Here is a 14,361-nt window from a genome sequence, read left to right as displayed (position 1 = left end):
ATCTGCTACAGATACTACGTACTCTACCAGTAGCATTTTCGTTTGCGGTCCCTTTCATCAATGTATTTAGCATTACATGGCCGCTTGGAGATATGAAATTTGTCTTCTCATCTTATGTTGAAAAATATTTCACTTGTTCGTTTCTCTCACTCGTGAAATATTTTTCAACACTTCAAGAGAAATTTTGTATCGTCGCGTGACCCTGTAATATCCTCTATGTATCCTAAACTTACGAGGGTTTAATGCATAATGGTCGAGACCCTGACTTCGCCTGTAGCACATTTGGAGTGTGAAGATTGTTTTCTCTACCACATAAACACAAGCAACACACGCAGACAGAAATGGCTGGCTTTCACAAGCGCGTAATTTTCAATCGACTATGGTAAAAGCAAGACTAAAGTAATCACTCTAGTCAATCACAAAGAAAAAACGTGCATGCACGAGGTTCGTGCGCGAGCAAGCACGATTGGTTTTGGTTTTACTTCTGATTGGCAGACAAAATGGCGCGAGTTTTTTTAAGCCAATCGCGTAGTGTAGTAATGCGAAACCACAGTAAATGCATATTACTTTCGACGTTAAGCAGTCAGGAGCTGTTTACATCTATCCACATGTTACTGCGTCTGCGCAGTTGCTTTTGCTTTCACACTAGTGGCAATTAGCCTTAACAGCCTGCCATCTTGTCTGTTTGCGCGTGTGCTTATTGTTACCTAGCGATCACCTATTTTTAAGGAGGGTTGGCAACAGTTTCCAGCACTTTTCCAACAGCTATACTATGACGGATGAATACTACCATTGTTTCAAGTGATGTTTGTGCATCACATTGGTGAGAGTTTTCGTGCACCAATTTACCAGTCCCCATTATTTTTTTTCTACGGAGGGTTAGCCTGAATTGTCTACCAAGAATTAAGAAACAGACCCAAAATATAAAAACCTCTTGAGCCTGACTCCGAAAAATCTAGGTTCTTATATTCGGTTTTTTTTTACTGTAATATGTTTTGTTTTTTCTTTGTGCAGCTACCACGGAATCAAGCTATTGTAACACCGCTGTCCTCTGCCCAGTCCCCAAGTATTTCCGCTCCTTTTTAAACGGCAGCCGGAGTTTCCGAAGAACAAGAACCGTGTTCTCGCACGAGCAGCTGAAAATGATGGAAGAAAGATTTAACCAAGACAAATATCTCTCTACCCACGGGAGAAACGACTTTGCCCAGCGGTTGAAGCTTACACCGTTGCAAGTGAAGACGTGGTTCCAGAATAGACGGATGAAGTGGAAAAAGGAAATGTTAAAGAAAGACCCGAAAGCCGTGACCACGCGAGCGAAAGGCCGCCCTAAAAAGGACGAGTTTTGATTCAGGGATTGCATTATATAAGATAACTTTTGAATAGATACAAGACAAAATATTGTAGTTCAGTTTGGAGAACACTCGCTTCAGATTTGCGGTTTAATTTGATTCAGCGGATTGTCTGTTTGCGCATGTGTTGACCGTTGCTTAGCGACCGTGATGACGTATATAATATCGCGCTATTTTATTGGCTTAACAGTTCAAATTGGCATATTTTGTTCCGAGTTGGAGCCTGGCCGAGGTTTGTTGCGTTGCATAGTTGCCATTGTAAGAAATTATTAGGAAATCAAAAATATGCGTTGACGTAAAATTATTCCTAAGGCAGAACAAAAGTGCAATACAATAATTAATGAAGAATTTTTCTTGGAAAACAAAAACTTTGTACTTTGTTGAATGGTTTGTACAGGCAAGCTATGGCCTCTGACAGCCTTTGAACACGAAATGACAGCTTTCTACCAGTAATAAATCAGCAATGTTTGAACAGTTAACGCGACTGTAAATAGTTTAAAAGTTGTATAACTTGTTTAGTTACTTTGTCAAATTGATGTCATTATAAACATGTTTGAAGTTGTTAAAGAATAAAGACAATTTTCAATAAACTTAGCAAAACAAAACAAAACAATGGTTTTATTTGCATTTAGTGATATACCAGATTTAAAAAAAATCAGATCGAACAAGCTGCAGTAAATTAGAGCATTTCGACTTTCGACAAAAAAACGCGTGACAATACATTGTGTATTTCTTCTTCTTGAACCATACAACGTAGTCCTAAGGTTCCTTCTCGGTAGAAATTTTCTGGTCCTGAGTTTCTGAGGACGTCGCTTGGTCCTTGAGTCTCACTGCCAAAAGAGAGATTCAAATTAAACATGCGAAGCTTTTCACAGAACGGGGGATTTCGGATGAAAGGCAATAAGTCATTACCGAGTCTCCTTTCGACTTTGTCGCAACAAGTCAATGTGTATTGTAATGTATTGCGATACCATTTATTCACTGTACGTTCATTTTCATACAAATCAAATTCATTTTCATTTGAAAGGTTTTACACAGGGACTCGTTTTGAAACAGAGGCAAAAGGCAACTCGTGTGCTTTGTTAAATGTTAAAGAAATAGAAAACATGTACCGTGTTTTTATCGAGTTATCAAAACACGAGTGAAAGTTTGAGCAGCTTTTTCGAGTTCTCAAACTTTCACGAGTGTTTCTACTGATTTAACAATTAGATTATGACAGGAGCCCATTACCCTTCTGGGCTCCTGGTTACGAGCTCGAGATTTCTGAGGTGATAGTTGATGAGACCGAAAGCCGAATGAGCTATCGCCTCATAGAAATCGAGAGCGAATGATCTAATTGTTTTAGTACAGTTCTAACTGAAATTTCCTTCAAATAACAAGTCCAATTATTTCTGGTCTTAGTATTAAACTTCAAACTTTTCAATTCCCGCGGACTGAATTTGACATTTGCATTTGTGTACGCGCGCTTATCAATTTCTTTCTAAAATTTAGTTCGAGCTTTTTTAATTCAAGAAACCGAAAATGCCCTTCTTTTAGTCTTCTCAGGAATTTGTTTATCCATTTCCTACTAAATGTTCTTTCAAAACCTCGGAGAAATTCTCGGTATTGGAACTAGCTTGCATTGGAGGCTCATGCGGGAGAATATCATTAAAAAGAGATTAATGTCATTTGCATTTGAAAAGACTCCACGCGTTAGCCTCACTTGCAAGCTAGTTCCAGTCCAATACCGAGAGTACGAAAATGGCCTGTCACACCAAGCCACTGCACACAATGGCTGATACTGTCCATGGCTCAGCCAATCACATTGCAGCATTTGCATTAGTATACTAGTAGAATGCTACTAAAACTCGATAGATACACGAAGAACATGTTTTCTATTTCTTTTTGAAAATATCGCGACCAAAAAAAGAAACACAACTTGTTTACTTTGATCATCAAAATGTAAATTCTATTTGCTTGCGCCATCAAAACGTCAACAGCTCGTGCTAGTTCTGTGTGTCTGTAGAGTTTTTTTGCAATAATCATAATCAATAATCAATTACAATTTCCTCAAATGAGATTGGTGCATAAACTGCTGTATTTTGCTCTAATTAATCTGCAAAGTTGTAATCGGACAGTTGGCTGTAATTGGACACCTGTAATCTGACAGTTACATGAGCCAATCATTTTAAGTCCTCTCCACCAAGTCCACCAATCACAACATTGATTACAATCACTATAGTAACCAATTCAAGAGAATGACTTTGTAAAATTGTGGAGGTTTAGTCTCCGGTGACTGTTTTGAAAGAAACCTGGCAGCCATTTTGCAAGCTATTTTCTATATTTTTAATTATGATATTTAAAAATGACTATTAAAAGCTCTTTTTCAAATGAAACTTTTACTTTTGTGAGAAATTGTAATTGTTATGATTAATTGATAACAGGACATCGCTTCCCGGTCGTCCGATTTTGTTAATCACTCGCATGATTACAGACCGAATTGGACTCCACTCAGTCCTATTACCATTATTAACTGCAGAAATTCTCGCGGGCGAGTTCTAGAAGCACAATTTAAACTACTGAGCGCGTAGGAGCCTTAGGAAAAGGGAACACCCTTACATCCTGCCACGTGTCAGAACTGAACGTCATAAACGCCGTTTTGTGAACAGATGCCTTTTCAATTTTATTTAATTGTTATTCATACATTTGTAAATAGTTTGTAATTAGTTTTTTTGTAGCAGTTAGTTATATGAAATTGTACGTCCAGATGTATGACTCTGGGCATGTTTCTTTTGACATTTACTATTTCTTGATAAAGAATTCTTACTTTTTTCTTGGGGCTATTTACTAGTGGTTGATGTGCTCTAAATAATCACTGACACGGTATTATTTCAGTGAATTAGGAGGAAACCAAAGCAAAACTTGCTTGAACTCGTTTTGTCGCGCTCTTCAAGTTCTGATTGGTTCATTGCATCATCCATTTTATGTGATTAGTTAAATGTGATTACTTTGGTATAGCTTTTGGTTCTACGACAGTCAACTAAAAACTGCTCCGGTACGGCGCTAACACGAATAAAAGTCTGGCTTATCGAACACGCGTTGCGGTAGCAGATGTAAGGTTAGACGGTGCGCTCGACTCGGATCGAGCGGTCCGGTTTCGAGCTCTGACATTGAGTGGCGTTCTTAGGCAAGACACTTTACTCTCGCAGTGCCTCTCTCCACCCACGTGTACAAATGGGTACCGGCGAAGTTAATGCTTTGGATAACTCCGCGATAGACTAGCATCCCATCCAGGGGGGGGGGGGGGGGAGTAGAAATACCCCTAGTCGAACACGGCGTACTTACATTTGCTGTATTTTCTGCGTTTGTTTCTATAGCGTACAAGTCTGTTGATAACTCCTTTGTTTCTTTTTACGTGACATACGATATCAAAGACGAGCAGGAACAACACAGTGGATATGACCAGGACTGTGACGGATATGACCAGCATGTCTGAGGACGCAACAAGCACAAAAATAAGGTGAACCAGCATGTCTGACGGTGCAATAAGTAAAAAAAATAACAGCCAGCATATGTCACCACCAGTGTAACAAGCAACCGTAAGACAACCAGCACGTTTGAGGTTGTGATATGGGAAAAATAACTTACTGGCATCTCTAAGAATGTGATAATTATAAGTGAAATGAATCTTTATGATCAGCGGAAACTATCGTGTCTAAGAATTCAAAAAGTGAACAAGAGTCCAACTAAAGTGTCTGAGGATAAGAACTAAGTGAAAACAGCATGTCCAAGAATGCAATAAGTGAAAAAAGGTGTAAAATAAAAGCCCAGTACATCTGAGGAGGAAACGATTAACGAAAATTAAGACAGTTAGCACGTCTGAGAATGTGGCAAGAGCAAAAAAAGAACTGCTGGGATGCCAAGTTCCTTACCTTTCGGCTTTGTACAATGCTTTCCTTTGTCACCGTCAACAGCGTCCGCGACCTTGTGCCCTGATTGATCGACACACCAGCACTTACTCAGGTGAACAGAACATTGAATTACGTGATATGATCCATCTGTATTGCATCGAGGCAAAAATTCCAGTTTTAGCCGGGGGTCATGTGACAGTATGCGGTCTTGTTGGCACTGGGTAATGTCTAAGGAGGGGGAAATTGGGAAGAAGTTAGTTAAGTTCGAGAACTGAAGAGCCGAGAAGAGCAGTTTCCACTTCACACAAAGAACACGGAGGATAGAGTTTTTAAAGGAGCTAAGTCATGGTATTATCAGTTATTCTAGCCACGTACAAAAGTACCTTTAAATTAAAGGAAACCTGGAAATAGTAGTTTACTAATATAGAAACACACCAAAGAGATAATAATAAACCATAAAGGAACAAGGATGGTTAACGATGGAAACGATTGACACGGATTACAAACGACGAACTTGAACAATTTTGGCTAAACTTCTCAAGATGCGCAAACCGTGACGTGGCTCCTTTTAGTGTGGCTCCTGGAAGCAAAAAAAAAACAACAACAACAACAACAACAAAGCAAAAAAACACCACCAAACAACTAACTTTTGCTTTTATCCTCACGGAGTTTTATCATGATGTGTTGAAATCCCAGCTTGTTTCTCGCCTTGCATTTGTAGTCCCCGAAGTCGGCGTCACGAAACGGCGTCACGCGTAACGTACTCACTCCGTGCTGGTGTTCCACTTTCTGTAAACAGAGCTTACATTTGTCACCCAGCATCTTCTTTCCCTTTGTCCAGAATACCTCAGGCGGGGGTTGACCCTCGAAGAAGCATTTTAACGTTATTTCCTGACCGAGTGGTGTTTTCTTCACATGGTCGGACTTGACCTTGTTGATTCGAGCAGCTTTCTCGAAAGATGGTGAGGCTAAAATGATAAAGCGCAATTGCTTCAAGACTGAGCCTCCTCGCTGATAGTCAAGTTTTTTCACCAACATAACACACTGTCTAAGCTATTTCTTTTAGAAATAGATCGACTATGATTTATGCTCTCTTTTTCTCGAGTACCCACAACAAAAATCATTTTCCTTACCTGCATTAAAACAGCACAATGTCCATACAACGATAAAAACAACTGTTTTCATGACACCACTCAGTAACCGTTGCAACAGTCACCACTATGACGCAAACATAGTCTGACGAGCGCGCTCTCACGAACATCCGCTTTGCTCGCGCGGCCTGCACCTGCGGAAGGTCTCTCCCCGCTTCTCTTTTCCCGTTTGGCGTGTCGCCCAACGCTTTAACTTTTTCTACGGTTGAGCGTTACGTCACGCTATACCAGTGAGCGTGACAGCATGCGAGAACGTACTAGTAAATACCACTTACTAACCGAATACTTGTTATATGGCTGTCTCACAAGGACTGGGAACTACCGAGTTTACGAATTTGATTGGCTGAAATCGATATTGAAAGAGGTCTAGATTTTCCCATCTAGACCGGTCACATTTTGCGGTGAAAAAGTTGAAACTAAAATGTAAAAATATTGACTATTATCTTCTAACAGTATTTATTTATGGAAGTGCCAAAAAGCCTGATGAGAAAAAAAAAGTGAAAAGGACGAGAAAAAATTTGGCAAAATTAAGTTCGGCTCATCGCCGTTCGCTAGCAAAATGTCAGCTAGTACAAACCAGTTTCATTAAACGAATTAAATTGTTCTTGTTTGCCATATAATAAGCATGTTATTAACCGAACTTAGTCGGTCTGTATGGGAGAATCTTGACCTCGGTCGTGTGTACAGACCTCACTGCGTTCGGTCTGTACTCACGACCTCGGCCAAGATTCCCCCATACAGACCTCCTGCTCGGTTGATAAGAGCTGAGTAAGTTACGGACCGAGCTTTTTCCCTATCAATTTATGGCCCAAGCGCGAAGCGCGTGGGCCATAAATCGAAGGGACAAAACGAGGATCCGTAACTTACAGTAGACTTAACTACAATACGGACTAAGAAGACGAGGTTAGTAAGATATTGTGCGTCTGCTGGGTTCGGGTACGATTTCTAATCACGCGGAACGGCTTCAAATTCGTTAGCAGGTTTTAATACACAATTTTGAAAGTAAAAGATAGTTTTAAACTTTTACTTGCTATAAAAGTTAAGAACACTTGACGATAAATCACGAAACAGTTTGGCAACAAATAAAGCTGCAAATTTTAGCGGGGCGTACAGCAGAATACCGCCCGCTAAAATGACCAAAAACAGTGCGCGTACTAACCGAGAGTTATAATAAAACAGAGTATTCGATGCATGCAGTTCATGTTGATGCACGCGTTTGGCACGCGTCATAACGTGCGCATACTGACCTCAACGCGGGTAACTAAGCTTTTTCGCTGCAGCCCGTGTCGCGCCATTTAATAATAGTAACGACCGCCAAAAATAGCATCACTTTATTACCTCGCCTCGGGCGACTGTTATAATTGCTTTTTCAAATATTTCCGCTCTTAAAATACAGGGTATATGATTACGGCGGATACGAAGTTATTTTAAAGATATCCTTGGAATCTTTGGTCTTCAGCTCGGTAAATAAGTCCTGTATACGGCATGACAAGGGAGAAAAGTAGGAAAGTGGGTTGAAAAGAGCAGTAGCAAAACTGGAATGGTTGATTAAGTAATGGAGGATGTGAATTAAAACTAGATGAAATCTCGTGTTAACAAGAAAAGTTCGCCTCCTAAGATTTTGAGGTCACAGTCGTATCCTGTAGTCCCCCCCCCCCCCCGCCCCCTTATTCATTGGAGACATGCGACAACCGGAAATATGTATACTTCCGCAGTCGTTCTTTAGCCTGCAGTGAAGCCGGACGTGTCACGAAATCCTCCGTCTATTCCAGCGGTGAAGATTGTCTGTGGCGCAAGCTATTTCGAACATAGAACATGCATCCAATTACGGAAAGGTTACCATAGGAATAGAATGCACACTCTTTTTCGGCTCAGCGAATATAAGGGATCTAAGGACGGACCCTTATCTTTTGGGGGGGGGGGGGGGTGGGCAATTTCCAAAACAAAATTCTTGCACAGTAAAACCGTGCAATGGGAGTCATAGGGACAAAATCAAGCATGAGCTTTCTGTTTTTTTGATGTTAAAAATTCTTGCACAAGCAATCGCCCACCAAAAAACTCATGCACAACCTAAAGGTGAGAAAAAACATTTCAGGCCCCGGAAAATTGCCGAACTCCCCTCCCTCTCAAAAAAATAAATGGCAACTGAACAGCAGGACAGTTGTCTGGGGTATCGTCAACAGATAATCTTCTAAAAAACCCGCGACACTCTAAACTCTCAAGATATTAATATCTGCCAATGACTGGTCCAACAACATCGTCTGGTGAAGACATGTGAAACAAAAACTGAGGAACGACAAATATACCTGTGTCACAACTAGAACTTACTGGTGGAAATCAGCAGTTAATTTTGGCTCAAAACTGTACCACTCCCAGTTAAAACTGTACCACTCCACTCCTAAAAAGTTGTACGACTAACGAGGGACTATCTCTCTCACATACAACCCTCAAGGCAAGCGGCGCAGAGCAAGGCCAAAGACCTCCTGGCGGAGAACTGTGACAGCTTGGCCTTTTTATCCAGCTAGTCATTCTCCCACACGCGTGGACCGCGGTGCACGCGTTTGTTCTAAAAAATTTAGACAGATCTGAAAGGTATATTTTTGCAGTTTTAATTCCGATACGATGGAGAACATTGGCGAGTGCGAAGAACGCTTTGCGTCCATGTCATTTAATCTAACTGTATCTGTGCTCCCAAAATATCAGATACCCTCTTCCCTCGAGGACCATCGCGCGAGGAGTAAAAATGGCGCGCGAGAAGAAAATGGCAAAGCGCATTTCCCAGCTATAGGAGATGATCTCTGTTCCATAAGACTGTAAATAAATCAACTAGGCTTCGCAACTTTTTCTTTTGACTAAACATGCTGGCTGCAAATAACTCACAGCAAAACAACCCGTGGAGTCTATTTTCTTGTTTTGACTTTGGCAAGCGTAACGTCTTTCTCCTAGCTACGAAAGAAACCAAACGAAAACGAAGACGAATTTCTGCTAAGTTACTGCTAGCGAAAACTTGTTTATTTGTTTCCATCTGTTGAACAGGCAACAGACGCAAGAAGCTAGTGTAAGCCATCTCGCGCTGCACTTAAAAGGTTTACCGCTTATTTCCCGCACAGGAGGACAAAGGAAAATAAAACCTGTGGCACACGGGGGATCTTTGTTGAGGCATGAGCTCAGTCATAAGCATAAATCCGTGAAAAATAAAAAATAAATAAAGGAAAAACGTAGGAGAGACCATCATCTGTCTTGCAAAGGGAAGGAAATGGAAATTACATAGTTCACCACAAGTTTTCAAAACAAAAGAATTTTATTTTTAGTTTGAATTTTATCCTATCTTCTTATCTGCTTCGCTGACAGGCGGGTTCGGACAATATTATTAAACAACAGAGCTGATATGAATTAATTTTAATCTGTACTCTACCTTTATTCAACGTTGTTTATATTTGAAGCACAGTATTCCTAGTGTCAATCTAGAAGTTATTGATTGCCCATTTGCCGAGTGTAATCTTGTTACTCTCGCTGTCAATTAGTTGTCAAACGTACATGCAATGTACAAAGAGAACTATCGATCAGGTATCACAGATGGAAAATTCATTAGATTGTTCCTCTGTAGTTCATTTGTAGTAGAGAATCCTACTAAAACTTGATTGTACGTTTTCGTCAATTGCTATGTATAAAATATCGCAACAGAATTTTCATTGTTTTGTGACAATGAAAGTTCGATAACATCGTTAATTTTGCCGCAAAATGAGCGCATCCGTCGAAAATCACCTGATTAGTGGCTCCACAATATCAAGCCAAAATCGACTGCCATTTTCAACATGAAATGGCAGAAAAAAGAACATCGAGCGAAGTAAATCTAATGTAAACTCTGATTTCAGTTCTCTTATTTGCAAAGTAAGCTTTTTAATCGATTATTTGAGTTTTTTCGTGAGTACGGCGTCTTTCAATTTCCGTGCTCTTTCAAGCGTAGAAATAGACGCTATCCAAAAAAATTTGCCAAAACTCAACTCAAATCGATGCTGATGGACTTCAACATGAAGTCGTATCCTAACACACTCACAGAGAACGGAAAAATTCTGTTCCTCTGCTGTAAATAAGACAGTTTTCCCCTTCATACTTGTTTGCTAACTATAATTTGAAGCGGAAATGTTCTCAAAGTACTAACTTCTACATAAATTTGTCTGATGTCGCCCGACGCCGTGAAGGCAAATTAAAAATTGTTCCTTGTTTTAATTGCAAATTAGCAACAAGCGAAGACTCAACGCAGTAAAATTGCGAAATAATGTTACCAAAGACGATAGGTAATAATTTGAATCAAGTCTTAACGACGAGCTCTCTTCGATTCTAGAGGTGGCCGTTTGGACCTTCGTTCGACATTAGACCGCACTATTGTAGATTTTGCTCTTCTACCCCTAGCATTCCTCTGTTTCGCACATTGCCCTAAAAAGAATGGAAAACAATCGTTTAGTACCTTCACTCTGGCTCTGAATAGCAGTCTGCTAACTTGTGACATCATTCAAGGGACAACAATTTAAATTTTCACCTGTGCTGTCTCTGTTTTCGACCGGTGTTGCTCCAAGCACCCGCAAGCGTTTTCGCGCGGGTTCTATCGGTTTAAAGTCACACACTTCGATATTTTCCAGTATTCGATCTCTAGTTCTTAAATTATATCTGGTAGATGACTGCGCAGTATCCACACTTATTTGTCGACATACATTTTCGGCGGAATCAGAGGTCGCACATGCTGTTGCACTTTCCGTTGACGATTTACGAGTTTGTAACCTCTTGCCGACTCGTTCCCATTTGTATCGCCCCGGGAGAGGTTGAAAATTTTCAAAGTCGAAGTTCCATTTGCGTTTCTTCTCCTCCAAGATGCGATTCATCTCTCGGTTTAAATCATCTCGGATCTGTTCGTGATCGTGGTCCACTGTACCAAAGAGATTTCTCCTCACGTCGGTTTTAACGCGTCCCGCACCCGCGTCACGATCAACACTCATATTAACAATTCCAAATTCGGGTGCAATACAAGTTAGCCAGTTACACTTTCCTTTAACCAGGTCCTTATTCCACGCTTACTTTGATTTGAAACCTAGCTCTTCCTCCGTTAAACTCGATCCCATTCACAAAACTCCATCACCAAGGTATCCGAGAGAGAAATTCGACGTAGTAAAAGGTTGCGTAGTGATGGCGTCGCTCCGTCACTAGTTCTCGAACCGCAATGTTTTTCAGTCTTCCCTCAGGCTCAAATACTTTTAAAGCAAGTGTTGCACATCTTAGCTGACCGTAACAAGAACAACAATCGATTATTCCAAACTCCAATCGATAGCGCTAGACAATTAAAATTTCCGTCGTGTGGATTGTTTATATTCGTTAAAAGGCATGAAAAGAACAACGTACAGTTTTTTGGCGTCCCTTCAGCTGCAGCCCGCCACGCCGAGTCGCCACGCGAACAAATTAGCCAAAGATTTACCTCCGGCCAATGAGCGCATACCACGTCATCAGTTATATTTACCTCAGGTGACAGATGCGACAGCTCATGAACAAAGGAATCTTTGTTCAAAGGTTTTGTTTACACTGGGCACCGTCAAGAGAGCAAGTTTGAAACTGACTTTTCGAAGCTATAATCGAAAAACTGTGTTGTTTTGGAGGGTTTAAAAAGATTCCAGACAGCTCCGACAATTATAGTGTAGTACTTGTCAACCCTAGAAAAGCGCGTCTAGAAACCGTACCAAAGCGATGCTTGTAATTTGATATCTGCTTTTAAAGAACGCATCTTACTCTATTCGAAACGGTTTGATTTAAGCAATCCCTGCTTATCTTGAGCAAAACAACAGATCGTAGAAGATAGTATATTTGTTTACCTCGGGAATTTGGTGCGATTGGTGTAGATTTTGCAATTAATACGAAGAATGAATGCTGGAACGGTGTAAGCTTATGTTTGTGGGTGTGAACGAAATCAAGACGCACTCCTATTGAGGTCAATATCTTTCTAATTGTCATTTTAGGGATTAGGTAACGCAATGACAGAAAATGAGATTGCCTCGCTGTGGAAAAACTCAGCTTCGCTCATATGTGAAGAAACAGTAGTTCTTTCGACTGGAAATCGCTATTAGTTGGCAACTCCAGTAAGAGGAACGAATTGCTAAGTCTCCATTCTTTCCTTTTCATCAAACTGTGCGTTGCCATTTATCACAATTTCGAGTACAGACGACCGGGTTTTTAAACCACCTATGTAAGCCCAATATTGCAGTGACTGTCTCTTTTACCCATTGTTCAAAACGAAGATTAATATCACTGGAGGAAAACAGAATCACAGAGTCGAAATCAAAAGGTGTCTACAGATACTGACAGAAAGCCAAATGTAAGGTGTTAATTAAGTAACTACAGTTACTTAAGCAAAACACATGTTGAAATTAAACAGGAATTAGTTATTGATGGAGTTTTCGCCCAATCATGCCCAGTTAACTTATCCCTTTGTTCAGCGTTAGGAAACCAGTTTCTTTTCTTATCTACGTATCGTTTTTCTTTGCTTCTGTAAGATTTCCTTTTCACCTGACAGTATGAATTATTGAATTCGCTCTTCCGAATTTTAAAGATACCTTACAAACAAACTTCGACTTCCTTATTAAGACATACCCAGTTCGTTACCAAAGAAGGTCAAACACGTTACCTTGTACAGTGGAGTGGAACCTCCAATTAAGGAGACAAAACACTTGTACACTACATAATATACGAGGATACTTTGCGAGTTGAGTAGGAAAACGAGAAAAATATGAGCAATGACGAAAACAAAATACGACTCTACAGTGCAATATGGGCTCATACTTTGCCACTCTACAGTACGACATGGGCTCATATTTTGCGACTCTACAGTGCAATATGGGCTCATATTTTGCGAGTTGTCTTATACTCTCTTGGCCTAAAATAGTAAAATGGCGTAACAGTGGAATAATAGAACAATTTATGAGTGTACATTTTGCCGGCACAAAGGCTTGTGTAGCCGAGGTGTCTCAAAGTAAAGGTTCCACTACACTGACGCCACTTAGCTGTTTTCACTTGAGCGGCTACTTGAGAGCCGAAAGTAATTTGCAATTGCATTGCTTTTGCATTTCTACGCTACGCGATTGGCTTAAAAAACTCGCGCCACTTTGTCAGCCAATCAGAAGTAACACCAAACCAATCGTGAGTCGCTCGCACGTTTTCCCGCGCTCCGCGCCAACTACACGTGCTTGCTTCGAGTTTTAATTGGTTCAGTGGATTGACTGCGTCCTTTGTGATTGGCCAGAGTGACAACTTTGATTTTGATTTTACTACACTCAATTGATTGAGCTTTAGAAGCCCGAATTTCAGCCATCTCTGTAACTCAGCAAAAATCAATAAACAAGAGGGAAGAACTGATAATGATCGAGATAACGAAGTCAAGCCGTTTTCTCGTTCCCTTTTCATCCTCGTTTTCTCTCACCTCATCTATCTGTAGACCTAAGCTACATCATCGAACCTAAAAAGCCCGTGTGAGTAGGCTATAAACTATTAAACGTAATTTATCAAATATTGACAACATTTCATTAGCTTGTTTGAGTTTCAGGTGGCGTGATTTGGGAATTAGCATCTCGTGCCGAGAAGAAGAAAAGTTTGTACCCTTCAGGAGAAAGGCACTAGGCTCCCTATTTGGTATATTTTTTTGGGATAAAATAAAAGATAGAACTCACAAGTTTTGCTAGCTTTACCAACATTTGCTAGCTTTCACCTCTCATTGTGTCTTTTGCGCATGTATCAGAAACTAGAATCTATTAGAGATTTCAATGTTTCAGGATCAGGGGTCGGGTAATTTCGGATTTGCAGAGACCAAACTTCTAAGAGATATACATTTTTGCTATAGGAAGAGAAGTGGAGGAGGGGGGGGGGGCAGTGTGGTTCAGGCCCCAGGGGGACTGTTACACTAAGCAATGTCTTGTGTAACTTGCCCCATAGCTT

At 40.5% G+C, this 14,361-nt stretch overlaps 3 protein-coding genes across 3 annotated transcripts in view; 1 reads left to right on the top strand and 2 right to left on the bottom strand.

Annotated features, from left to right (window-relative positions):
* Positions 1 to 2,057, top strand: part of LOC110041438 (brain-specific homeobox protein homolog) — an 11,236-nt gene extending 9,179 nt beyond the window's left edge. Inside the window, exon 3 of the mRNA XM_089294831.1 lies at positions 1,015 to 2,057. Coding sequence (XP_089150957.1) covers positions 1,015 to 1,346 — 332 coding nt within the window. The 3' untranslated portion in view covers positions 1,347 to 2,057. The remainder of the gene's footprint in view (positions 1 to 1,014) is intronic.
* On the bottom strand, positions 1,941 to 6,359 carry LOC110041424 (uncharacterized). Its single transcript, XM_020746702.2, has 4 exons — positions 5,887 to 6,359; positions 5,261 to 5,467; positions 4,674 to 4,820; positions 1,941 to 2,179 (listed from the first exon to the last, which is right to left on the bottom strand). Exons 1-4 carry the CDS (start codon positions 6,275 to 6,277, stop codon positions 2,109 to 2,111), a joined length of 816 nt encoding a protein of 271 aa, XP_020602361.1. The 5' UTR covers positions 6,278 to 6,359; the 3' UTR covers positions 1,941 to 2,108.
* Positions 6,360 to 9,672: 3,313 nt separating this feature from the next.
* Positions 9,673 to 14,247, bottom strand: LOC110041426 (uncharacterized). Its single transcript, XM_020746707.2, has 2 exons — positions 10,931 to 14,247; positions 9,673 to 10,827 (listed from the first exon to the last, which is right to left on the bottom strand). Exons 1-2 carry the CDS (start codon positions 11,382 to 11,384, stop codon positions 10,709 to 10,711), a joined length of 573 nt encoding a protein of 190 aa, XP_020602366.1. The 5' UTR covers positions 11,385 to 14,247; the 3' UTR covers positions 9,673 to 10,708.
* Between the last annotated feature and the right edge of the window lie 114 nt (positions 14,248 to 14,361).

This window comes from Orbicella faveolata, unplaced genomic scaffold, assembly GCF_042242905.1.
Source record: "Orbicella faveolata isolate gen_17 unplaced genomic scaffold, um_ofav_v1 contig_25, whole genome shotgun sequence".
NCBI lineage: Eukaryota > Metazoa > Cnidaria > Anthozoa > Scleractinia > Merulinidae > Orbicella > Orbicella faveolata.
This window is presented reverse-complemented; position numbering and strand designations above follow the sequence as displayed.